Below are 26,847 nucleotides of genomic sequence, written 5' to 3'. Positions count from 1 at the left end.
CACTTCAAGCGGATGACTGGGGAATCAAACCTGGTTCTCCAGATTAGAGTCTTCTTAACCACTACACCAAACTGGTGTAGCTTCCTGCTGTCGTCCTCATACTTACTACCACACTTCTTATGCCTGTTTCAAATAATATGAGTATGAGGGCAGAACTAGATGCTATGATGAACATTGAACATATGAACATATGAAGATTGTCTTTCTGTAGTTTGTAGTGAAATCTGTTGTGACATTATCATTTTGTAGAGCAGGTGCAGGGAAAAGCACAACATGCATGAGTAAATTTAATAAAATAAAATAAAGATGAAGGAGCAACACAGCATGAAGCTGCTTTTTAAAGAGTAATTCCATATTCATTATACCATTTAGTTGTACCCTTAGAAATAGATGAAGTACCTTACTTATATATACACACACATTCAGAGGGAAGCCTAACATTTATTACTATATTACTTGATATAAAGGCAATACTATAATCAGTGGTTTGTCTTCTTGTTTGTTATGTTTGTTATATTTTCTAGCCCTTTAAAAATAGCTGGTTTTGTATCAAAATGGATGTAGTATCCAGAAAAAGAAAGTAACTCCAATTTCAAAATAAAGCATATTTAACTATACAGATCCAAGAAAATACAGTTAGCACAGAACTAAAACTTTTTACTATTTTTCAGGACAAACTATTGTGTCTCAATGCATAATCCTCAAGAAGTTAGCCTGGAAGTAGATTCCTTGAATTCCAAAGAAACATCTTTACAAACAAAGGTGCTTAGGAACATAGGCTTACAAAGTTTACTATAAAAAGAATTTGAAAGCAAAATGTAAATTTTAGTTTTAAAAAAGATCGAATTTCAATGACAAAGCTTCTGGACCCAATAAGTAACACAAGGGACTGCCATGAAATCAGTTAGCGAACAGGTGTGTTATTCATGGTGCCAGATAAGGGAAATGGGAAATTGGCAGCTTCCAAAAAAACAGTGGAATATCTGCTTATGATTGTAAAGTAATCAGTTCAAATTGAATGTATGTTTATACATATTTTCAAATTTTAATAAAAGTTGTTAAAACTGACACGAAAGATACACATTTTAATAGCACCCAGTCATCTTGGAGCCAAAACACACGTTAAGAAATACCTAGGTTCAGCACGTGTTCTCTTACCTCAAGGTTTGCCGGGATCTGTAGGCGTCCTGGAAGCTTAAAGATCTGTAGGCGTCCTGGAAGCTTAAAGTCCTGGAAGCTTAAAGGATCTGTAGGCGTCCTGGAAGCTTAAAGGCGTCCTGGAAGCTTAAAGCTTAAAATACAGGCGCCTGTATTTCCCTTCCCCTTTTTGCTGCTCTGTAAATGCTAAACTTTAAGCTTCCAGGACGCCTACAGATCCCGGCAAACCTTGAGGTAAGAGAACACGTGCTGAACCTAGGTATTTCTTAACGTGTGTTTTGGCTCTTGCTCATTTACATAAGATGTGTACAGGAACTAAATGTGGAGTATTCTGTAAACATCATTACCACATTAGACTTTGTTGCTAGTCATGACCACATTGGACTTTGTCGCTAGTGATTTGAATGACATAGCTTCTTATTGCATAGCTATCATGTGGATTTACTCTATAGTTTTACTATGATAGTAACATAATCTTTCAGTGGGTTTGGAAAGACTCTATTTTAACAAGACCAAGGACTTTTAACCAACTTTAGGAGGACATAAAAGTGAATGAAATGTGTGTGGAAGGTCGAGGGCTCTGCCCCCAAATTTACATGGATTGGTGTATGATCCTAGTTGAGTGGTGCAGGTCCTGCTGATGGATGGAGCAACTATAGTGAGCCCACTGGAGAAACCTAGCCTGAAAGCAGGTGAGGAAGGGCCAAGTTTGGTGTAGTTTGGTTTGAGAGCCAGTTTGGTGTAGTGGTTAAGAGCAGTGGGACTTTAATCAGGAGAACCGGGTTTGATTCCCCAATCCTCCACTTGAAGCCTTGGTTCAGTCACAGCTCTTCTAGAGCTCTCTCAGCCCCACCAACCTCACATGGTGATTGTTGTGGAGATAATAATAACACACTTTATAAACTGCTCTGAGTGGCAGTTAAGTTGTCCTGAAGGGCAGTATATAAAACTAATATTATGATTATGTTGTTATTAAGTGGGCCACAGGACAGGAAGTCTGTACAGAAGGGGAAGGCATGGGCTGGGAACCCAGCCACCTCTGTTGCCCACACCCAGCAGGACCATGCCTCTTTTCATGGAGCTTTAAATAAGCCTACATCTCCCCTCCCCTCATTCTTTAAAAGGAAGGAGACAAGATAGCCTAGGAGGAGTAAATCTATCAACTTGGGGTCACCAATAATGAATATCTGCCATCTCAAAAGAAAGATACCTTGACTCTCATGTAATGAAGCAGTGATTGTGTGACGAAATATACTATATAAGGAGAAACAAGACATTCACAGATATTGAACTTGAAAGAAAATGAAGGAAAACAACTAGCAAGAAGAGCAAAACATACTGTATGTGAAGAAAATGGCCCTTTTGGCTGCCAACAAGCCATGCAAGCTAGGGGCCGCACTTTGCCTCCTTGGAAGGAGGAGAGGGCAGCACTATTACCTGAGGGCAGAGCCTTTAGCTTGTTCAAGCGGCTCCACCTTACCCTGGCCACAGTTGCTGTAAACGCTTGGGGAAGCAGGACGTGTGCCTTTTCCAGCCAAGCTTTTGACAGCAGTGAGTTCCGTCAGTGGTGGTTTCAGCAGCAGATTTGGTGGCAGATTGGCAGCGGCACCTAGGGAACAGCGAGAGGACAGGCGGCGGCCATGCACAGTTGGCTACGCCACGCTGCTGCAGCCCTCTGTGGGCCCACTTCTGAGAGGGGGCGCAGCCTGGGCAGCTAGCTTCTGGCAGGTGAGAGCGGTACGGCCAGGGAGTGCCTTCTGAGGGGGCCTGGGCCCATAGTGACCTTTTATGGGGGTTGGTCCTTGGGCCTGTGAGAGCAAGCCCATTTAATGGGGCTTTGCTTCTCAACAGGGCTTGGCTGGCAGAGGGCCTTTTGCGGAGGACTGAGCATTGGCCTGCTTGTGGAAGCCTGCTAGCATTTGGGGAGGTGGCCATTTGATACCCCCCCCCCCAGCTGTGGTGGTACCCAGATGTCTTCTTTTCAAGGAGATGAGGTTCCAGTGGTGGACCTGGAGCAGGAAAAGCCAGCAGAGTGGGCACCAGTGGTGGTGGTGGTCAACCCAGTAGAAGCTGGAGGTAAGGAGGTCATACCTCCTGCTGCGTACCCTGGCCATGCAGGCCCTGGGGGCAGGGGCCTGACTGTCGGGTGCAGGGGACAGCTCTAGGGCCATGCCCATAATTGTCGGCAGCTTGGCCTCAAGTGGGACAACCATTCTGGGTTGGTCAGGGCTTAGGGGTGTCTTCTTTGCCACTTACTTTGGCAACCTCCTCTACACAGGGGGAACCAGATAATGCCACATATGCAGGCCATTCAATTGGGAGGCCTGGATTCATGGCAGGTCCTTGGGGGTTTAACCCATACCCTTCATTGGCATGTGGCAATATTTCATTCAATGCCTTACCATTTGGGGATACAGCCTCACCCATTGGGGATCATTTGACCCAGGCAACAAGAGATAAAATCTTAAAAGGGGAGTACGTAGACTTCTTTCCCCTTCTTTTCAGGGAGCTTGACAAGAAGGACAAAAATGAACTTGATGACAGGGACAAAGAGTGTCTTAAGCATAGGAGCATTAACAGGACCTGGGCCAATTGGCTGCCAGGGTTTCTTATACATGCTGGGGTGTTGGCAAGGGCAGAGCCTCATTGCATGTCACCTTTGTTCCAATACTTAGATATAATAATAACAATAATAATATTCGATTTACATACTGCCCTTCAGGATGAATTAACACCCACTCAGAGCGATTTACAAAGTATGTCATTACTAGCAACAAATCCAGTTGTGGGAAAAAAATACAATGGGCTCTAGAAAGGGGAGAGTGGGCAGGCAGGCATTTGCTCCTCCTCCGTCATTGATTCCAGCTGGTGAAGGAAGGGGTGGGCATTGTCATCAGCTCCAGGCCTGATCTGCTTGATCTCAGCCATATGAAGGGGTGGTGGGCTTTGCTACCTGCTCCATGGCTCATACATGCCAGGTAAAGGGGGGGCATTGCCTTCTGTTCTGTGCCTGACTATGGCTGGGTGAAGGGGGGGCAGGCATTGCCACCTGCTTTGAGCCTGTTCCCAGCTGGGTGAAGGGGGGTGCACATTGTATCTGTGAAGATACAATGTAGTTGTATCTTCACAGATGGTTATTATTGCTTAGAAGCGGTCATCTGTAGAGCTGAAGGCAGGGTTCCACCACACGCTCAATCTGGGGCTGGCTGCAAAACGCGCAAGAGAAAGCTCAGCCGCCGTGCTTCGGGTTCATGCTTTGTATTTTTTGCCTTGATTGAAGCGGAATGCACGCTCCTGATGAAGTGAGGCACGAGATCTGCGTTTTACAGCCAGCCCCAGATTGAGCGTGAGGTGGAACCCTGCCTTCAGCGCTACAGATGACCACTTCTAAGCAATAATAACCGCCTGTGAAGATACAACTACATTTGAAATATTTATTGGACTCTACCATTTGATAAGCATGGATGTAGATTGTACCCGGTGATTGTTCTATCATGCTAGCTATAAAGCTTTTGTTATTTGGTTAATTTCTTTTGTCAAAATGAGCTAAACACATGTAGCACTTGCACTTTAAATATACTTTGTTATACCTTTGTAACCACAAAGTTATTTTGTGTTTCCCGTGAGGTGCCCTCCTTACTTGCTGGACACTTTTATTAAGCTTGCAGAGTAGCTGGGGGTCCCTTTGGTGCATGAGAAGGTGATGGGGCCTTCTCAGGTGTTGATGTTTCGGGGCATTGAGCTTGACACATTTCAGCAATGCTTTCGGCTTTCTCCGGAAAAAGTAAATGACCTCAAGGTAAGGCTTCAGGAGTTTAGGGTTAAGCGTAAAGCATCCCTACTGGAACTTCAGCAGCTGCTGGGCCACCTGAATTTTGCCTGTAAGGTGGTGGCCCCTGGTAGGACTTTTCTGCGGTGGCTTTATGATGCTATGTCATCGCTGAGGGCCCCCCCACCATCTCCTTAGAATTACTAAAGGTATGCAGGAGGATTTGGCAGTTTGGTCTAAATTTCTCCATGATTTTAATGGGGTGATATTTTGGTGTGAGGACTTGCTTCTCGAGACTGAGCTTCAGGTCACGTCCAATGTGTCTGGCTCCACAGGCTTTGGAGTGTATTTCCGAAGGCATTGGTGCGCAGACCAGTGGCTGCCAGAGTAGCATGTGTCAGGTTTAGATAAGGTTCTTACCTTTTTGGAATTCTTTCCAATCTTGGTGATAGTACACCTGTGGGGCGAGGAATTGGCCAACCACTCTGTCCACTTTTGGTGTGACAATCAGGCAGTGGTTCATGTTGTCAACTCCTTGACTTCTAAATCGCCCAGAGTTATGAGGCTTGTTTGGGTATTCACATTGCTGTGCCTCCGGTGGAACATTTTATTTAAAACCAAACATGTTCCTGGTGTTAATATTGGTGTGGCAGACACTTTGTCTTGCCAACAGATGGAGCAGTTTTGGCAACTTACCCCAGAGGCCAATCTGCAACCGGCTCAGATGCCCCAGGAGTTATGGCAGCTTGGGAGGCCAAAGCATACAGGGCTATATGGCTCACAGTTGCCCCAGCACGAAAAGGGCCTACAACAGAGTGGTAGGACAATTTGCTGGGTTCAGGAGGGATGTTGGCCTTCAGCAGACTTGGCCCATCCCAGTGGAACATCTGATGCACTTTTGTGTACACCAGAGGGGTCGAGGACTAGCAGTCAAAAGGGGTTAGTTGTTGGCTTTAGCCTTTATGAGCAAGGCTCTGGGGTTTCCTGAGGTCATGGGTGACTTCTGAGTTAGGAAAATGTTGGAGGGATGGGCTTGTGAGGCCAGGGTTAAGGCTGACCTTAGGAAGCCCAGCTCAAAGGTCTTTTTGCAGCATGGGGTGACATTTTCAGCTCTGGCTATTAGGCTAGATTGTTTCATGCAGCTGCATTGACAGCCTTTTTTGGGGCCCTGTGCATTACTGAACTTGTAGTCCAGTCTAATGTAAACTAGTCTGGTCATGCCCTTATGGCATGGGATATTAAGTTGAAGGGAGAATGTGTTTCCCTAACAATTTGCAAGTCTAAAACAGATCAGATGCAGAGAGGGGCGGTGATCAAATTGGGGACTTGTGTTGACTCATAGTTGTGCCCGGTTTGGGCTCTCAGAAACTATCTAAGATTCCATGGGGAGGAGCAAGGGTTTCTGTTTAGGCATGAGGATGGTAGGCCCTTGACTCATTATCAGTTTTGGGCAGTGACCGAGAGGCCACTTGCCAAAATGGAGTTAGCTGGCATCAAATTCGGCACCCATTTGTTCAGGATAGGAGCTGCCTTGAAGGTGGCAGTGATGGGGTACCCAGTGCAGGTTATCCAGCGGGTAGGCAAGTGGAGGTCAACTGCTTATCAGGCTTATGTTAGGCCACTGTTGCAGTTTTAAGCATTTTACGAATTGTTTTTTTCTGTAGGTGCTCTGTCTTGCTGCGAGAAGTGAAGAAGTTTGATCTGTGGGCACAGCATGGTTTTTTGGGGGGCCCATCAAACAAGGAAGACACAGGTCGGGTCCCAGCTTGGTTTGAGTGAATGGGCAACAGTGAAGTGGCAAGGCTGTCAGGGCCTTAGGTGGCTGGGCTTGATGCCACTGTTGTTTAAGGACAGATGTGGTCCTCCACCACATTACATGGTCATTCACCTGGGTGGGAATGACCTGGGGCTTGTGCAGGGCAAGGCCTTGTCCTTTCAGGTAAAGCTGGACCTACAAGTGATTGTCCAGCATTGGCCTGGGGTACTCATCATGTGGGCCACCATGTTGCCACATCGGGTCTGGTGGGAGGCAGAAGACCGACAGGCTATTGAGAGGGCTCAGATGAAGGCCAATAGGGCCATTCAGAAGGCCCTTGGGGAAGGGTTGGGTATTTATTTACCCCACCCATGGATCAGGGCCAAATTTGCCAACCTCTAGAGGTGATGGGCTGCACCTGTTGAAAACAGTCAACAAAATTTTCTTGGATGACTTGCAGCAAGGGCTCTGGTTGGCTTTATGCCACCTGTGGGGTGCTAGGGCCTAAGCAGAGGCTTGGGCCTGGTGACGGCTGGATAGAGTTGGGGAATAGGGAGTGGGCCAGTGAGCACCCTTGGCACTTCTACATTGATGGGGAAGAGGGGTCTGCCAGGAGCGGATGGTACTGCTTGTGACAGCTGCCATACTGTGTGAGCAGACTGCCTTGGGGAACCCCATGTGCAAGTCTTTACCTCACTGCTGTACAGCTGAGGCTTAGGAGCTTGAAAGGGGGGATCCAATTTGCCTGGCTGGCTGGATCGCAGCCATCTACAGGGATTGCTCACACCTGAGGCTTCAGGGCTCACCCAGACAGGTCAAGGCGGAGGTCCAGGCAGTGACTACGTGGCTTGACCTGTACCGATAGTCAGCCCTTGCCGCAGTTGTTAGTTGATGTTATTAGTTGAAGTTAATTAATAAAGTGGCCCTGAGATCCAAGCCTGGCGTCTGTCTCTTCATTCCAACTGGGGTGGCAAATGTAAGAAGATGAAGGTGAAACAACAGTGGGAACTGAAATACTGAGACTGATGCCTCAACATCAAGCCAATATTTACAACATGTGCAAGCATGGCTGGTTTTCACAGAGAAGCAGAAAATGTATGAAGGAGAATCCTTGAAACAATGGCTAGCATGGAGGACTGAAAGCATTTGCCGAGCTTGAAACTTGTCCCAAAAAATAAAAGAAATCATCAACAATGTCAACTCCACTGTTGCTGCAATACAATCAGCCAGCACTCAGCAAATAAACCAGTTATACTGTTAAGCGGTGGTCATAAAAAGAAAGCTTGGATATGACACCGACAAATCAATGAACATTTAGAAAAAGAAGACACCAAAACGGAAGCTTGGCCTTGATCTAAAGCTCAACAAAATTCAGAACTTGAAAAATTTGAAAGATGAAAAATTAAAGAATGAAAGAATCAAGAAGATGTTGGAGGAAAAATACCTGCTGAAATCGAGAACAATTCTGGAAGTGCTGAAAATATTTAAGCAGCAGATAATGGCTGTTGCAAAAAAGATTTCCAGATACGAAGCATGTATAAGTCAGTACAGGCAGAACATTCAGTTTAGGTGTAATCAAAGACAATTCTACAAAACTCTGACTAGTGAATGTAGTAGCAACAATATGCTTCCTGATAAAGAAGAAGCTATTGCATTTTGGCAAGATATATTGGACAATCCAAAGAAACATTACGCACAAGAAATATTGATTGATCAGGTTCAAAAGGACTTAAGGCCTAGGTATATACAGGGTTTTGTCATTACAACAGAAATTGTGGCAAACCAAGCAAAGGGAGTTAAGGACTGGACAACCCCAGGAAAAAGATGAATTATATGGGTTTTGGCAAAAAAAAAAACAACAACTTATACCCAAGGTTAGCACAACAGCTCAATATCAGGCTGCAATCAGTGACAATTGACTACTGGATGATAACTTGTAGAATGGTAGTAATTATGAAAGATAAAGGCAAAGGGGTAATACTTGCCTGCCAACAATGTTTAAACTGTTAACTAGAATAATTGTGATTCAATTCAACATCATCTATTTGATAAAGACCTCTTATCAAAGGAATAGAAAGAAAATTTTCAACAGTTTTGTGGCACAAAAGATCAATTATTAATCAATAGATTTGTATTAAAATTGCAAAAGGAGGAAAACAAATTTGCATATAATCTGGACTGATTACAAAAAGGAATTTGACTTTCTGCCACATTCATGGATTGAAAAAAAAATTAGAGAAGTTTTGAGTTTGCAGCAATATTAGAATGGTTTTGTCAGAAACAATGAGGAAATGATGCATAACATTTAGAGTAGGGGTGTGTAAAATAAAACAAGCAAACTGAAATATACCTGGAAATCATTGTTTCATTTCATTAAAGCAGCTTCCAGATTGGTGAACCAAATTCAGGAAACCAAATTATAATGATACACTTCCACCAAAAAGTCTATGTGATTCATTTACTTTTGGTTCTTACCTCACAGTGGTGGCAGCATCTTGTTTTCCTTAATGGTATTCCCCAATCAGATCCCAAGAGGAGAAAGCCCTTGTCAGGTCCGTCGCCCACAGTCCTTCCATACTGTTACCCAGTGTTAGATATATGTTGCAATAGCCTCGTGCACCTGTTCCCTTGTTGCTTTTCAGATTCCAGGATGGCCGAGCCCTTATCTTGGATAGCTTGCCGCAGCGGCCTTGGGACAGCTCCTTCCGTCCCGCTACTGATTGTGTTCTACTGGATGGGCTAGAAGGGTGGGGGACATGTAAAGTGGTACATATAATGTATCATGTACTCAATGCGTCATTCTTAACAAGAAACCTGTGTACAGCCAGACACCTTTAATTGCTTCTGTGTATCCTATGGACATATGTATGGCAAAGCCAAGACATCTCAATAAAACCCATTTACTGAAGAGCCTGGATTTCTTGCTGCAAGGGTTGGGAGCCCACTTCAAAGTATCCTGCCTTCCATAGACTAACAGCCCTTACCTTATTAACTCTGTTGGCAGGAAGGGGGAATGTGCACAGTGTACATGAATGCATCTTTTTTCCCCCTGTTGCTACCTGGGTAATGGCATCATCTCCCTGCCAATCACATGAGTCCTCACAAGAGGAGACCTCCCCTCCTCACCTATCAGCTTTGGAAATGTTGGGGATGCAACCTTCAATCATAGGTTGCAATTCTAAAGACACTTCCCTGGAGGTAAGCACTATTGAACAACATGGAAAATACATGTGTGAAGACCTGCTTGGGGGGGAATGTATCCTGCTTTGTTTTTCAGTGCTACCTGGTCACTGGTCGGTCTCCTCCACCCCCATCAGGGCTCTTGGATAGTCATTCATGGGGGAAGGTGTATTCCATCAGTCAAACTTGATAAAAGCCCTGGAAGACTTCAATCATAGGCTGCAATTCTAAAGACATTTCCCTGGGAGTAACCATTATTGAACAACATGGGGTTTATATTTAAGTAGACCTATTTAGGATCCCACCCCCCATCCTGGGAGTCATACAACTATTCTTCCCTTTCAAAAAAATCCTGCCTTCCCACAGCAGAAGCACAACTTATGGACAAAAATACAGGCTTTTTTAAGGCAGGGTGATGGTGGGGAATTCAGACAAGCATGCTGCTTGACTGCACCTGACCATGAAGATTGATGATAATTAATGCAAGAACAACCCTCATTGTGGGAACATAACTGTAAAGTGCAAGGAAACATCATACCAGTAGGCAACAGCAGGATGCAAAGGTACTATAACACTATAGAAAATAAAAAGAAGAACATAAAGCAAGATTTTTTTTAATGCTACTGCCACCCTGCTACCCCTTTACCAGCCAGTTTCCCACCATAGTGTGCACCTGCTGATACTTGCCTTCTTCAGGTCTGTTGTTGTTGTTGTGTGTGTAGTGTAACTGAGGAAAAACTTGGTGGATCAATGGTTTACAAGGAGTATTGTGTTCTGTGTGATTTTGATGCTGTTGAGTGAAAAAACAGCTGCCCCAAATTGCCTGGAGCACTCATAGCAAAGAAGAGGTGGCTGAAACTCATGATCACGAAAAAAACCAAATGTATTAGATCTGAACTGGCAACCCTCCAGCTAGAAAAAGTCAATGAGGTACATAGTTGGTTTGGAACTCCCAGATCCAAAACTGATAAAGACATTTGCAGACCTCTAATTGACAGTTAACTAGGATATGTTAGTATCAGGAGTGGGATATTTCATTCTTTGTCATGTCTATGATATACTGAATAAAACACAATATGGATATGTCATTTTGAAGGGAGCACAAAAAATATCTCATTTGCTATATATGACCATATTAAATTATATAGAAAAACTCAAGAGGAATGATATTTAGTATACAATAAAGAAAAAGATTTGTACATTTGTACATAAAATGGTCCTAAAAATACTCAAGTTGAAATTAAGCAATGGAAATATAATTCATGTTCTAAACATGCAGCAAACCTGCAACCTCACTTCCCAGTTCTGGGTACTTATCACAGCCACTCCAGCAACCAGGCAGGCAGGATGCATTTGCCTTAATTGTGAGACAAAAAGCTCTCCCTTTCCCAAAAGCGAGGCTTTCCAATCTTGGGTTCGTTTCTGGGCTGTACTCATGCATAAGACATGAATTCCAGACTCAGTTTAGTAAAAAATAAGCTGAAATAAGTGTGAAGCACTCTTACTCAAGCAGCAGGCATTAAAACAAGAAATCCTTACTGTTGCTAAATATGAAAACTGCCTATCTTAAGAGCTAGCTACCTAAGCATCTCTAAATGGTTTCCGTTGTTGCATATCTCACCCATCCATCAAAAAACAAGCCTTCTCTCATGATTAGTCAATTTAGCACAACAACATGCTAAGGTGATAGAATAGCATGCAGCTTCCAGCTTCTCTCTTGCATACTTGTATCATGATGAAGAACTGACTGAATGAGTTGAGAAGCCATCTTTTCAGGCCTCAGTGAATCACCCAGCTTAAGAACCAATCAGGGCTAAGCCATTAATTGTCATTACAGCTGTGTAAAAAACTAGGGAGTTAAGCACAGAGCTCTCTGAGAACAATGTCTTCAAGACTGAATCTCTAGAGAACATAGAGACTGCTCCATTGGTGTTCCTAATCAGCTCTGGAAACACTTTTCTGGCCTAGGCCACAAACCTAACAACACTTACAACCTGAACCCAAGTTCAGACATTTCCTCTACAGACCTAGTCTCAGGTTAGCAACTTCCACACAAAACACCTAGGCCAGCTGAGTGATTTGAGACTATGCTGGAACTTTAGATTGGACACAAGCTGAATTGGATGCACTAGATTGCAAGACAAGTAAATTAATGATAGCCAATCATACCCTACATTCTCCAAGTGACACAAATCGACTTAATTTGCCACAAAGTAATGGTGGCTGAGGACTGTTACAAGTAAAACAGAAAGGAATAGAAGAAAAAAGGCAGTTGAATGATTACATCAAGAGCAAAAAAGAGAAGATCTAGCTGATTTTTACAAAGAAGGAATAATTAAAGGGTACAAAAGAAATCTTGAAAATCCACGTGGAGGCATAGCAAAGTAAACCACTGCATGGTCAATAAATGCTGAATACTGGTAAAGTCAACAAGAGTAACAACTGGAAATGGTTAACGTAAGATATATTGAAAAGGGAGACAGAAGGGCTTATATTACCCACATAAGAGCAGGCATTAAAAATAAAGTGTATTAAAGAGAAAAATGAAGACCACAAATGACAGCGAATGATTATGTAACAAAATGGATTAAATAATTAACCATCCCATCAGCTGGTGCAGTAAGATCGAACAAACTCTTTATAAAAGCAGTCACAATAAAGTAGTTGCAATGCTGCACTTATGCAAAAAGTAGGAGCTACTATCCATGAAATATTGATGCGAACATAAGCCCAAAAAAGTTGTTGAAAATGAGAAAGATAAGATCTTGTAGGATTTTAAAATCTGAACAAATAAGAAGTATTACTTTCTAAAACTCTGGATATTACTGTGGTTGGAAGTAAGAAAGTCAAACTGATTGATGTGGCAATCCCCAGAGATGGTCAAAGAAAAAGAGAATGAACAGATAACAAAATATCAGGATCTAAGACTGACTCCTATATACCTCACTGACTCAGTGACTCCTATATCTTACTAGATAATTGAGTAAGTGTATTTCAGACAACTCACTTAATAGCCTGGTGTACCACCAGAGGGCACTGCCATGGAGGGAAGCCTAGGCAAGACATCATGTCCCTCCAGAAAACATGCCATGGTGGGAAGCCCAGGCTGGGATCAGGATGGGAGCAGGTGGTAATGGCCACCTCCCGTCTTCACCCAGCTGATAACAGGAGCAGAGCAGGTAGCAATGCCCACCCCCTGTCTTAACCTAGCTGGTATTAGGAGCAGATAAGGTGGCAATGCCCACCCCCCCTTCAACCAGCTGGGATCAGGAGGGGAGCAGGTGGCAACACCTACCCCCTGCCTTAACCCAGCTCTTATTAGAGTGGAGCAGATGGCAATGCCCACCCCCACCTTAACCCAGCTGGTGTAAGGAGCAGAGCAGGTGGCAATGCCCACTTCCCATCGCCTTAACCCAGCTGGTATTAGGAGTGGAACAGATGGCAATGCCCACCCCCTGACTTAACCCAGCTGGTATTAGGAGTGGAGCAGGTGGAATTTCTCCTCCTAGAGCTGTTATTAGGAGCAGAGCAGGTGCAATGCCACCCCCGAACTTAACCCAGCTGGTATTAGGAGCAGAGCACTTGACAATGCCCACCTCCCCTTCACCCAGCTGGGATCAGAAGCAGAGCAGGTGGCTTTACCCACCCACTGCCTTAACCCAGCAGGTATTAGGAATGGAGCACATGGCAATGCCCACCCCCACTCCCAACTTAACCCAGCTGGGATCAGAAGCAGTGCACGTAACAATACCCACACACACTCCTTCACCCAGCTGGGATCAGAAGCAAATCAGATCAGATGGCTATGCTTGCCCTCATTCACCTGACTGGGATCAGGAGTGGAGCAGGTGACAATGCCCCCCCCCACCTTAACCCAGCTGATATTAGGAGCGGAGCAGGAGTCAATGCCCATCTTCCACCTTAACCCAGCTGGTGTTTGGAGTGGGAGAAGGTGGCAATGCCCTCCCCTGCCTTATCCCAGCTGGTATTAGTGGTGGAGCAGGTTGCAATGCACACGCCCCACCATCACCCATTTGGGATCAGGAGTGGAGTAGGTGGCAATGCCCACCCTGTCTTCACCCTGCCGGAGTCAGGAGCCAAGCATGCAGCAATGCATGCCCCCCCCTTCAACCTGCCAGAATCATGAGCAGAGCAGGTGGCAATGCCCACACCCCCTTCACCCAGTGTCATGTGTGCCATGCATCCATGCCATTGTTGTATGCCATCACTGTATCCTGATTTTTATACTGAGAATGATGTAGACAATTGTGGTCTCCTGCATCTTGCACTGCATTTTATATTATAATACTATATCCTATGCATTTTATGAGAAGTCTCCTGAAGGTGTTCAAACTGCTAATATTAATTGCCAAAGGAGCTGGAAAGCTCTCCCTTATCTCTAAGAAATATACGCTTTCATTTTTGTGTGGCCTTGGCTAAGAGCTTGCAGCTGGGTACTAACATGTATCTGTTTCAAAGGAGGGAAGATTCCATGCTGTACCTTATCTCAGACTAAACTGCTTTTTGTTTCCATGTAACTTTTTAGACTTTTGTGCCTAAATGCAAAGGGGCGGGAGAACATCCTTCTATATCAGTAGTTCTATTGTTTGCCTAACTACTTCTGCCAACTTTCCCTATGAGTGAATACCTGAACTGAATGGATCTCTGAATAAAGTTCTTCAACCAATGCATTTTTTTGCTTGCTGTAAGGGGCTTGGGGATCTCACTGCCAGGGACTTACACCCTAGGACTGACACCCAGTTGTGATCAGGAGCAGAGTAGGTAGTAAAGCCCACTGCCCACCTTCACCTGTCAGGATCAGGCGTGGAGCAGGAGGCAATGCCTGTTCCTCCCTTCACACAGTGGGGAGCAGGTGGCAATGCCCACCTCCCTTCACCCAGCTGGGATCAGGCTCGGAGCAGGCGGCAATGCCTGCCCCCCTTCACCCAGCCATAGTCAGGTGCAGAACAGAAGGCAATGCCCCCCTTTACCTGGCATGTATCAGGCATGGAGCAGGTAGCAAAGCCCACCACCCCTTCACATGGCCGACATCAGGCAGATCAGGCCTGGAGCCAATGACAATGCCCACCCCCCTCCTTCACCAGCTGGAATCAATGACGGAGGAGGAGCAAATACCTGCCTGTCCGCTCTCCCCTTTCTAGAGCCCATTGTATTTTTTCCCCCACAACAGAATTTGTTCCTAGTGCTTAGATAAAATCTAAGTTGGTGAAGGACCAAAAACTTCCAGCCCAAACATCTGTTGGACTCTGCTTGTATCACGTCATAATAGTAACAATGTCACAGTGAAAAACTGTACACAGAAATTATCATGGAACCATTTCAGTTACCAGGCTACGATAAACAACACACAAGAGCAAATGAATTAGTTTTAGGCATGTGTATTGGTATTCCTAGCTATCAGAAGTCACTGATATGTTTTCCAGTCATCAGTCTGGGCAAGCCAAGTATAGAGCAAGTAGGTTGCCTTGCCACCTCATCAAAGCAGTTCAGCTGGAGGGAAAACAGGTTTCTTCATTAACAACAATCAGGTGACTTGCCCAGAGTAATGAAGAGACAAGATAAGACTGGAAAATAAGGTGTGTTTTCAAATTTTCATATCATACCAATTGAAACAACTTTATTTTTAATGCTGTTCAACTGCAAAATCCTAGCAAAAATGCAATAAGGAATGACTATGTGTATATGTACACACATACACAATTGGTGACAGATAATACCGAGAGAATTCATAAAATATAGAAATTGAATCTAATGAAAATGTATTTGTACTTATCTGGGCATGCATAATTTTTGTATGTGTTATGCATGGATGTTAAATGCATAAATATATGCACACATGAATATAGTCAGATGAGAGACCTAGCCTTTGGAAACATCTAGCAAATAGAATTCTACTTCCTTTTTTAGACTTTTCCTGCATGTCATCTTTTATTTATGTATATTTTAGGGGGTATATTATTTTAGATCACTCTGGGTTTGTAGTAAGGTAATATGCTAGATGCTTACCACTACATCCATCAAAGGTTCTTTCTGCTGATCCCCTAAAGTGCTTAATTATAAGCAACATGGTCACTTATAATTCAAATCCAATAGCATCTTGAAGATCAGCAAGATTTTCAAAGTATAATCTTTTGAGAGTCAAAGATCCCTTCATCAGATATGAAGACAGCTTTAACTCTTGAAAACTTATACCATGAATTTTTTTAAAAAAAATTGTACTGATGTATGCATTATATTGCCCCCACATACAATCTATACTTCATGTACATATACGTATAGAATAAATTTAACTATCCATACATACATCCGATACAGTTTGTATCAAATACCATGAAAATCTTGTTTTTTTAAGGCGCAACTGAACTTGAATCTTACATTACTGATGCAATTATTTTCTCTGTCTAAGCACATTTCACTAAAGTCAGTACATTTTGTTACAAGTTTCATTTAAGAATTTATCTGACACTACAAAATGAATTCCATTATGCATTAAAGACTGTGCAACCAATGACTCTGATGTATCAGTTCAGGAACTTATGGTTTCTTACAGATAAGGGTGGCCTGTTACAAATATTACCATACATTAAGAAAGAATTTCCTCCTGTCTAAAGAATATAAGCCTAACATTGATTGTTGAAATAGTCATGTTTTTATGGAAATGTGCAGATATTTCAGTCCCTGTTGTCTAACCTAAGTCTTGTGACAGAAATATTTTCAGATATTTGACCTTTCAGTCTATTGATCAGTTCAATCTGTAACTAGAAGTAACTAGAAGAACTAGAAGTAATAATTACAGCTGTAGACTGTGATCTTCAAACTACTCCCAGGCAAGTAAGGTAATAAATATTGCCATTCATCTTAAGGTTGTAGTACCTTCTGCATCCCCACTGAGCAAATTAAACCTATTTAATCTCTAACCAGAAATGAAGGAAAAAATATATATAGCACTTTGTATCCTAGAAAACAACATTATACCTTTTGCTTCAAGGAAAACAAAATACATTCTTTAGTACAATATTTTATTCCAAAAAATAGAGGCGTATCACACCGAAGGTTTGATTTGTGAAACTGATAGAAAGTAGCAGAGGAAAACATTGCAGTTACAAAAACTTAGTATTTTCTGGGCAGGGCAGGAGTTAGCTTTTAGGGTATCATTAAAGAGCAGTACCTTGTAAATAATGTAGTTTCCATTATCTTTTTACCACCATAGGGTAGCATTGTTTGCATTATTTGCCTTAGGCCCAAAATATCTTGGGTCACCAAGTAATTTACATCATTATCCTACAAAATGTTACTCCTGTCTAAGCCTATTGAGCCTATTGAGTTTATAGCCATATTATATACTAAGCATCAGCAATCCAAGTCTAATTCATGACTGCATATCTATCATCTGATGACTGTAATATCACATTATGACTTACCTGTACGAATGACCTATTACACCCTCTTTTATATCGATGTTACTTTGAATCCAGTATTTTTCAATGGAATGCATTAATGAATACATTAAACAATGAGAAATCAAATGTGCAAGGATGTTTGAACCCGCTCCAAGAGTAGCCAATACTGAAGTTCTTTTTCTTCTTTTTAGACAAATATATTTTATAATTTGAAAATTGAACCAATTGAATCAAACTAAGAAATGTAACCATGTGGGGGAAATGTAAATGGTAAGTCTACAAACATTTTGAGATTCTCCTTTTGAATGGCTGGGTAGAACAGTGACTGAGGCAGCATTTTCAATTAGACTCCAGGTCATTAATGTTGATTGCATTCCTCTTCTTACTATAAGTCTTTATTTAATGAAAATGTATGCCTCCCACTAAACAGCCATGTAGTTAGAGAACAATACAGCAGGATTTGATTGCCCTATTAACCATAATCATAAGACTGGGAGTAATAATTTAATGACTTGCATTCTTGTATTATTTTTGGTGGTGTCATTTAGCTACACAATCTACAATGATATCTGGAATGGTTTTTTTTTTACTAGATGAATGTTCATAGGAAAATGTTAGCAATCTTATAAAGAAAAGACCTGATGTTACTGCAATGATTAAGGCAATAAAATTGGTAGAGTCCTCAGACATACAGAACTGGGGGTTTATGTCAGTTTGGCCACAGATTAGCCCAATTAAAGCCTCCATCTTCGAACAAAATGGATTTCAGACCTTGACTCTGTGTAGTTTGCATCGGAAAAATGTGGAGGGATACAGCACAAAGACCTTGTTTTGTATTCCATAAGGAACATCTAATAGCAAGTAGCTTTAAACTCTTGAAAAATTCCTTTTTTCAAGAGAATTCGGCCCTCCCAGCCGGCAGCCTGTGGCTGCTTAGGATGGGGGCCGCGTTTGCAGCCCCGGAGGGAGAAAGTGGCTATCCCGCTCCTTCCTGTTCGCGGGCTTTTGAAGGGGTGGAGCCAAGCCTTGGTGAGGCAGCTCTTCCCCTCCAGCCCCGCAGTTGAGGCTTGTGCGCTCGGGAGGAAGGAGGCTTACCTTTCTTTCCCTTTGAGCGGAGCACGGCCTTGTGCAGGGCTTCAGCAGAGGCGGCGGCGGCGGCAGCAGCAGCTACTGCCTTCTGAGCCTGCTGAGCCAGCTGTCCCCTGCCTTTGAATAGAGCGCGTTCCAGCGAGGCAAGGCGCAGCCCGGCGAGGCGAGGCCCAGCCCGGCGAGGCGAGGCCCAGCCCGGCGAGGCCTGGCCCAGCGCGGGCTAGCGCGGCGGGGCGCAGCTCGGCGCCAGCCGGTGCTGTGCGCAGCCCGGAGCATCGGAGCGGTTTAGCTGGCTGCGGCTGGTTTTTTTGGAAGGCGCACGGCGTGGGAACGCGTCGGAGAGCAGCGGTTCCGCTGTTCTCTGGGTTTGCTGTTGTGGGGAGGGTGTTCTTGGGCGTCTGTGGGAGATTTTGAGAGTGGCCCTGGGAACCCCCCCCTCCCCCGTTGTGCTTTATCAAGGGGAGGTTTGTGGTAGCTGTGGCAGTTGGGGGTTGGGGTTATTCCCCCCCCCGGCTTCGTTGGCTAGGTGGCTGCTTCAGCTTTATCTCAGCGCTATTGCAGCCTGCAGCTGGGGTGAGGAATTTTGCCAGCCTTGCTTGTTTGGGCATTGAATTTGGGCATTCTTAAACGCCAGCTATATATAGGCTGCTTTGGCTTCTTCCAGAGCTATTACTGGCTGCAGCTGGGGTGAGGAATTGTGCCAGCCTCACTTGTTTGGGCATTGAATTTGGCTTTATTAAACGCCATCTATATAGACATAGATATTTGGCCCAGGGGAAGCCCCCTGGTGGCCATTTTACACGGCATTCTGTTTGGTGTCCATTTTGCCTGGCAAGCAGCATAGCCCAGTCTAATCTAATTTGTCAGACCTCAGAAGCTAAGCGGGGCCAGCCCTGGTTAGTGCTTGGAGGGAGGCCGGGTTTCATTGGCAGAGGAAGGGAATAGTAGACCACCTCTGTTTATCCTTGGGTACAGGTATACGTAGGTTTTAGAGCCACGATGCCTAAAGGAAAGGCCAAAGGCCCATCTAAGGGCAAGCAGGCTGCCAAAAAGCCTGCTGCAAAGCGTGTGGTTCCAGCTTTGTCTTCCTCAGATGAGGAGGATGGGGGTGTGCCTATTTCCCAGATTTTGGCACGCATTGCAGCGCTGGAGAAAGCCAGGAGCGTTCCTCCTGCAACATCAGGGGGGACAGTACGTCAGAAATCCAGTCGGCTAGCCACAAAGTCGGCTTTTCGACGCGATATACTCACACGTCTTTCTGCCCTTGAGGAGTCTGCAGGTGTGACGGCTGGCTCGTCGAGCGGTGATGTCCAGGCGGCTGGTGAGGTTTTGGAGGTCCAAGAAGCCAGTGGTACTGAACAGGCCTGGGCGGAAGAAGGTGGGCCGCTTGCATTGGCTGTGGAACCTCCAGTGGCTGAATCTGCTGAAGATACTGGTAAGAACACTTCCACACCACAGAATTATTCATGGCCTTGGGGGCCTTGGCCTCAAGGAGTTCCCTCTACACTGCCTGGCCATTCACAGGCACTTGGTTCTCAGGCTGGATCCTCTCAGGCCTTGGCCACGGCCACTGTTCATTCACCATGGAGTCAGCCTAATAATTGGGGACAGTTTGGGGCCGCAGCACCTTCTGGCCATGGACAGTCTTTAGGATCTCAGGTTAATTGGTATGGGGGTGTCCCTCATGGGGCTTCTGGGCAGCCTGCAGTATGGCAGGCTTATCCCCCGGGTGGTTGGAACCCTCAAATTGGGACGGTGAGTTATGGTATGGTCCCCTTTAATGCATTGCCATTTGGCGATACGGCTCTTCCCTTGGGAGATCATTTAACTCAAGCCACTAGGGAGAAAATCCTACGTGGTGAATATGTAGACATCTTTACCCTTCTCTTTAGGGAACTAGAGAAGAAGGATAAGGAAGATTTAGATGAGCGTGATAAAGAAAAGCTGAAGCGTAGAAAGGTGGATAGGAATTGGCATAATTGGCTGCCTGGAATGTTCATTTATGCGGGTGTCATTGCTCGGGCGCAGCCCTGGCGGGCAGCTCCGCTTTTTCAATATATGGATATTATTTACAAGGGCTATACGGAGTTCTCGGGCACAGCCTGGATGCAATATGACGAGGAGTTCCGTATGAGGGCGGCCCTCAACCCAGCTATGCAGTGGGACCGCATTCACCAGCAGCTGTGGCTGCAGGTAATGTCCCCTGCAAAACCCAATCTGGGAGACCGCTCTGATAGCGGGCACTTGCTCCACAAATCTCAATCACCTTCCGGCCCCCGCACGGCTGCGGGGCAGGCGGTTCAACCCCGCTTGCTCTGTTGGGAGTTTGGGTCTCAAGGGGTGTGCTCTAGGAAATCTTGTTCCTTTCGGCATCAGTGTCCCTTCTGTGGGGGCCCTCACCCCTTCACGGCATGCCCCAGGCAGCCCAAAAAAGGGGGCAAGCGCGGTGGGGGTGGGGGCAGTGGCTCCCAGCAGCCTTTTAGTAAAGGGACCCAGCCCAATAAAACTGAGGGTCCTTAGGCAGCTTCTTGAAGGTTATCCCAAGCGCAGTGACGCATTGTTTTTGTTACAGGGTTTTGAGTTCGGTTTTCGAATTCCGTTCCGTGGCAATAGGGTCCCCTTCATGTCCCCCAACTTGAAGTCTGTGGTGGGTATGGAGGAAGTGGTACGGGCAAAAATTGCCAAGGAATGTGCGGAGGGCCGGGTGTTGGGCCCATTTCCCTCCCCCCCAGTTCCTTGCTTGCGGGTTTCTCCGCTGGGTGTGGTGCCCAAAAAGGCAGCTGGTGAGTTCCGTCTGATCCACCACCTGTCTTATCCCAGAGGTAGCTCGGTTAACGATGCCATTCCAGAGCATCTTTGTTCAGTGCGCTACACTTCATTTGACCAGGCGGTCAAGGTGGTGCGGCGATGTGGGGTAGGTGCGGAGATGGCGAAGTGCGACATTAAGTCGGCTTTTCGCCTTCTACCGGTTCACCCCGACGACTTCGAGCTCCTGGGATTCTCCTTTGAGGGTCAGTTTTACATGGATAGGGCGCTCCCTATGGGCTGCTCTATTTCATGTGCTTCGTTTGAGCGGTTTAGCTCGTTCCTTGAGTGGGCATTGAAGCATCGGTTGCGATGCTTTGATGCCTGTCATTATTTAGATGATTACCTTTTCGTGGGACCGGAGGGATCAGGACAGTGTGCCCGTTTATTAGCGGGCTTTATTGCCCTAGCTGAGGAACTGGGGGTCCCCTTAGCCCATGAAAAGACAGAGGGTCCAGTTACTGTTTTGACCTTTCTGGGCATTGAGTTAGACACTAGGCAGCAAGCTTCCCGTTTGCCTGTGGAGAAACTACGGGACTTGCGTGCCCGTCTGGCATCGTTCCAGGGGAAACGTAAAGTTTCTCTCTTGGAGCTTCAGCAACTAGTAGGGCATTTGAATTTTGCCTGTCGTGTGGTTGCTCCGGGAAGGGCATTTCTTAGACGCCTGTGTGAGGCAATGAGTAAGGCCAGTAAGCCTAATCATAGAATACGTATTACTAGAGACATGCGGGCGGATATACAAGTCTGGGAGGACTTCTTGGGCTCGTTTAATGGCGTCTCTTTTTGGAGAGAGGATGTGCTGCTTGAAGCAGAGCTTCAGGTTACTTCAGATGCATCCGGGTCTACTGGTTTTGGTGTATATTTTCGTGGGCACTGGTGTGCGGAGCAGTGGCCTGCGGAGTGGGCAGGTCAGGGGCTCACCAGAGACCTGACATTCCTTGAGTTCTTTCCCATCCTTGTAGCGGTTTGTTTGTGGGGGAAGGACCTTGCGAACCACTCTGTGCACTTTTGGTGCGATAATATGGCTGTGGTCCAAGTTGTTAACTCCCTTTCATCCAAATCACGCAGGGTAATGAGGTTAGTCAGGGTTTTTACACTGCAGTGTTTGCGATTGAATATACTGTTTAGAGCAAAGCACGTCCCAGGGGTGAGCAACTGCATCACGGACGCTTTGTCTCGCTTGCAGATGGCGCGATTTCGACAGCTTGCCCCCGAAGCCGATTTGCAGCCGGCTCTGATGCCGCAATTTCTGTGGCAGATTGGAGAGCAGAAGCGTGCAGGGCCATTCGTTTAGCAATCGCCCCCAGTACTCAGAGAGCTTATGACCGGGCGGTGCGACAGTTTGCTGCTTTTAGACAGGCGGCTGGTCTGCGGCAGGTATGGCCAATTCCAGCTGTTCACCTTATGCAGTTTTGTGTCGACCGCAAAGGTAAGGGTCTGGCAGTCAAGTCAATTCGGAGTCAGCTGGCAGCCTTAGCCTTTGCCAGTAGGGCTCGGGGCCTGTCTGAAGCCACTGGTGATTTTCGGATACGGAAAATGTTGGAGGGGTGGTCCCGGGAAAAGGGAGCTCGGAAGGATGATAGATTACCCATTTCTCCTTCCGTTCTCCGGGGACTAAATTCAGTCTGGGAAGATGTTTGCCATTCTAGTTTTGAGGTCCTTCTCTTCCACGCTGCTGCCTTGACGGCATTTTTTGGAGCGCTGCGGGTGAGTGAGCTCGTCTCGCTTTCCGCTAGGGACACGTCGGGGCGAGCGCTGGTAATGCAGGACCTTAAGTTTAAAGGCAAGGCAGCCATACTTAGGGTTCGGCGTTCCAAAACTGATCAAAGAGGTTTTGGGTGTGAGATAACGCTTGGTCCTTGTGCAGAGCAGGAGTTGTGCCCTGTACGTGCCCTGCGTTTGTATGTGCAAGCCCGGGGAGAGAGCCCGGGGGTCCTATTCTGTCATAGTGATGGTAGACCCCTGACGAAATATCAATTTTGGGCGGTGACTGGAAGAGCGCTTGGCAAATTGGGTTTCTCGGGCGTCAGATTTGCAACGCATTCTTTTAGGATTGGCGCTGCCTCCACGGCGGCGGCTATGGGTTACCCTGAGCCGGAAATACAGAAGGTTGGGCGTTGGCGTTCATCCGCGTACCGGTCATATATTCGGCCGCTTCCTTAGGTTGAGCATGTGGTTAATGCTGTTCTTTCTTTTAGGTGTTGTGTCTCGCCGTGGGAGGCTTCGGATCCTCATCTGCGGGCACAGCATGGTGTTTTGGGCGGCCCACCAAGCCAAGAGGACGCAGATGGGGTCCCAACTGGGGCTCAGTGAGTGGGCCACGGTGGAATGGCAGGGCCGGCGGGGCCTTAGGTGGCCTGGGTTGATGCCGCTGCTGTTCAGGGAACGGAGGGGGCTCCCTCCTCATATCCTGGTCATCCATCTGGGTGGGAATGACCTCGGTTTGATCAAGGGCAAGGCCCTTTCCTTGCAGGCACAGGCGGATTTGCAGCAGATATGCGTGGCATGGCCTGGTGTCCTGATTTTGTGGTCGGCGATTTTGCCACGTCGTAAGTGGCGTGAAGGTCTTGACGCCCGGGGTATGAATGAGGCAAGACGCAGGGCTAATAGTGCTCTTTTAAAAGCTCTGGGTAATGGGTTGGGGATTTATTTGCCCCACCCCAGAATACGGGCTGCTGCTGCCCACCTCTACAGGGATGACGGAGTTCACCTCTCAGAGGCAGGTAACGAACTTTTTCTCGAAGATTTACGGCAAGGGCTCAGGATGGCCATAAGCCACCTGTGGGGAGCAAGGGCCTAAGCAGAGGCTTGGCCCTGCCCATGGCAGGATAGAGTTGAAAAAAGGGAGCGGGCCGGCGAGCACCCTTGGCATATCCCCACTAGGGGGATTGCAGTCTGTCAGGATTGGCTGGTGGGCTTCACGGCGACCAGCTGAGAGGGCAGACTGCTACTGGGACCCCCTAGGTTGAGTCCTTCACTCGGGCTGTATGGCGGAGTGGTTGGAACTTCAAAGGGGAACCATTTGCCTGGCCGGCCGGGTTGCAACCATGCGCTGTATGGCTTGCACCCGGGGCAACGGGGCTCGCCCAGACAGGTCAGGGCAGCAGTCCTGGCGCGGACACCGGGCCTGACCTGTACCGCAGTTAGATCCCTTGCCGTATTTGCAGTTTGTTAAATTGTTTAATAAAGTGGCCCTTTTAAATACCCAGATACTTTGTCTGCCTCTTTATTCCTGACTGGGGGGGCAATTCGGCCCTCCCAGCCGGCAGCCTGTGGCTGCTTAGGATGGGGGCCGCGTTTGCAGCCCCGGAGGGAGAAAGTGGCTATCCCGCTCCTTCCTGTTCGCGGGCTTTTGAAGGGGTGGAGCCAAGCCTTGGTGAGGCGGCTCTTCCCCTCCAGCCCCGCAGTTGAGGCTTGTGCGCTCGGCCCACCCACCCTCCCTTTACCAGTGCAGGAGAGCCGGTTGCTGGTTGCCAGGGCCAGGTAGGAATTTTTTCTCCATTCCCCTTATTGGCTGATGGGGAGAGGAGTTTTTTGCCTACCTTGCACTGCGTGCTGGGTTGGGGGTTAGTTTATAGGTGGAGCCGTAAATAGGTAATCATTTGGCAGGATAGAGTTGAAAAAAGGGAGCGGGCCGGCGAGCACCCTTGGCATATCCCCACTAGGGGGATTGCAGTCTGTCAGGATTGGCTGGTGGGCTTCACGGCGACCAGCTGAGAGGGCAGACTGCTACTGGGACCCCCTAGGTTGAGTCCTTCACTCGGGCTGTATGGCGGAGTGGTTGGAACTTCAAAGGGGAACCATTTGCCTGGCCGGCCGGGTTGCAACCATGCGCTGTATGGCTTGCACCCGGGGCAACGGGGCTCGCCCAGACAGGTCAGGGCAGCAGTCCTGGCGCGGACACCGGGCCTGACCTGTACCGCAGTTAGATCCCTTGCCGTATTTGCAGTTTGTTAAATTGTTTAATAAAGTGGCCCTTTTAAATACCCAGATACTTTGTCTGCCTCTTTATTCCTGACTGGGGGGGCAAAACTTTTATTCAGAGGAGCAGCTGGTCCAAATGAATTTTTATAACAAAAGACCTCTCCTTTCAGATAATTCCATCAGCGCATGGCCATGCATGGTACTATGGTATGAAGGGGAATGTGCACTGCGGGCCTTTTGATCTCATTTTTTTGCGATAATTCTAATGGTTTTTGAAGAATGCAGCACTCATGGCTGCTGGACAGCGGCTTGAGCTGGGGGCTGTACTTTGCCCGCACGGAAGAAGGATGAGTCAGAGGCATTCAATCAGGCATACAGGGATTTGGCTGGCGGCAGAACCAGAGGCTTTAGAAGGTGGCTCCGCCCTCCAGGTTGGCAGTTGCTCTGCTCGGCCCGCCCACCTCACCCTGTAGTAGTGCAGGATAGCCAGCTGTTGTTCCCAGAGCCAGGTAGGATTTTTTTCACCTTTTTCCATACTGGCAAAGGGGAAGAGGTGGTTTGAGGTAATTGGCTATGATGGTATATTGTTCGTAGGTCACTGGCAGGAGAGAGTTTGGGGATAGGGAGTGGATCGGTGAGCACCCTTGGCACTTCCCCATTGGTGGGGAAATTGGGTCTACCAGGAGTGTATGGTATGCTTTTTTTTAAAAAAAATTTATTGGTGAGTATACTTTTCAAATTCAATACATACATTCCCTCAATATCTAATTAACCCTATCCCCCACCCTTTTCCTCCCCCCTCTCTATCGACTTCCAAGAGCTTTCCAACCCTTAACCCCTCTTATTACTTAATAAATCCCTTACTCTAAGCACATTCTAATTTTTTTTCCAGGTATTCTATCATATATATCAAATATCCTATCAATATAGTATACTTCTATCAATTATGCTATCAGATATTCTATCAGTATAATATACGTCTATCAGTTATACTATCAATATAGTATAGATCTTATACCCCTCAATATAGCAGACCAGTATAATATAATATAATATATAACAAAAGTCTTAATTTAAACATATTCTATTTCTTTTAAACATATATTCTATCAAATATACTATCGTCATTATAATATGTATTAAAACCCCTACTGTGTGCCCTGCCACCAATGTGGCACAGCACACAACTCCGTACTACACATTCATTATATAATATACAATCTAATCCACTAACATAATAGTATATATAGTATGCCCCATCAGTATATTTATTTAACTATTCCCTTATTCATATATTCTAAAAAAGGTATTACTTACCCTAACCTCCCTATCTTATTCTTTACAAAATCAGTTCTAAATTTCACCCCTCTTCTACTATATTATAATCCAAGTTTAGATTAAAATAGATATAAATTCTTAATGGTAAAGTCACTTCTCTCTTCTGTTTAAAATGTCTTATTTTAAAAATTCTCAAACTGCCACAGTTCTCCTTTCACATCCCATTTTTTTTCCCAAAAATTGTTTCAATTTCGCCCAGTCTGCCAAATACTGTCCCGGATCCAGGTCTTTGAGTTTTCTTGTCATTTTATCCATCTCTGCCATGTACAACAATTTGTAAATCCAGTCCTCTACAGTAGGTACTTCTTGCATTTTCCATTTCTGCGCATACAGTAATCTTGCTGCAGCTGTCATATAAAATAACAATGTTCTATTTTGCACTGGAACATTCTCCATTCCCAAGTTTA

At 45.9% G+C, this 26,847-nt stretch overlaps 1 protein-coding gene across 3 annotated transcripts; it reads left to right on the top strand.

Annotated features, from left to right (window-relative positions):
• Positions 1-18,380: 18,380 nt before the first annotated feature.
• Positions 18,381-24,648, top strand: LOC129326799 (uncharacterized). Of its 3 annotated transcripts, XM_054975148.1 has the most exons (3): positions 18,381-19,808; positions 20,450-20,566; positions 20,946-24,648. In XM_054975148.1, the coding sequence occupies exons 1-3, from the start codon at positions 19,680-19,682 to the stop codon at positions 22,470-22,472; spliced, it is 1,773 nt and encodes a 590-aa protein (XP_054831123.1). In that variant the 5' UTR covers positions 18,381-19,679; the 3' UTR covers positions 22,473-24,648. The 3 variants fall into 3 exon arrangements, with proteins under 3 accessions (XP_054831123.1, XP_054831124.1, XP_054831122.1); XM_054975149.1 differs by lacking the exon at positions 20,450-20,566 and having other exon boundaries at positions 23,377-24,648; XM_054975147.1 differs by lacking the exon at positions 18,381-19,808 and having other exon boundaries at positions 19,816-20,566.
• The last annotated feature ends 2,199 nt before the right edge of the window (positions 24,649-26,847 follow it).

The sequence above is a fragment of the Eublepharis macularius genome, chromosome 3, assembly GCF_028583425.1.
Source record: "Eublepharis macularius isolate TG4126 chromosome 3, MPM_Emac_v1.0, whole genome shotgun sequence".
NCBI lineage: Eukaryota > Metazoa > Chordata > Lepidosauria > Squamata > Eublepharidae > Eublepharis > Eublepharis macularius.
This window is presented reverse-complemented; position numbering and strand designations above follow the sequence as displayed.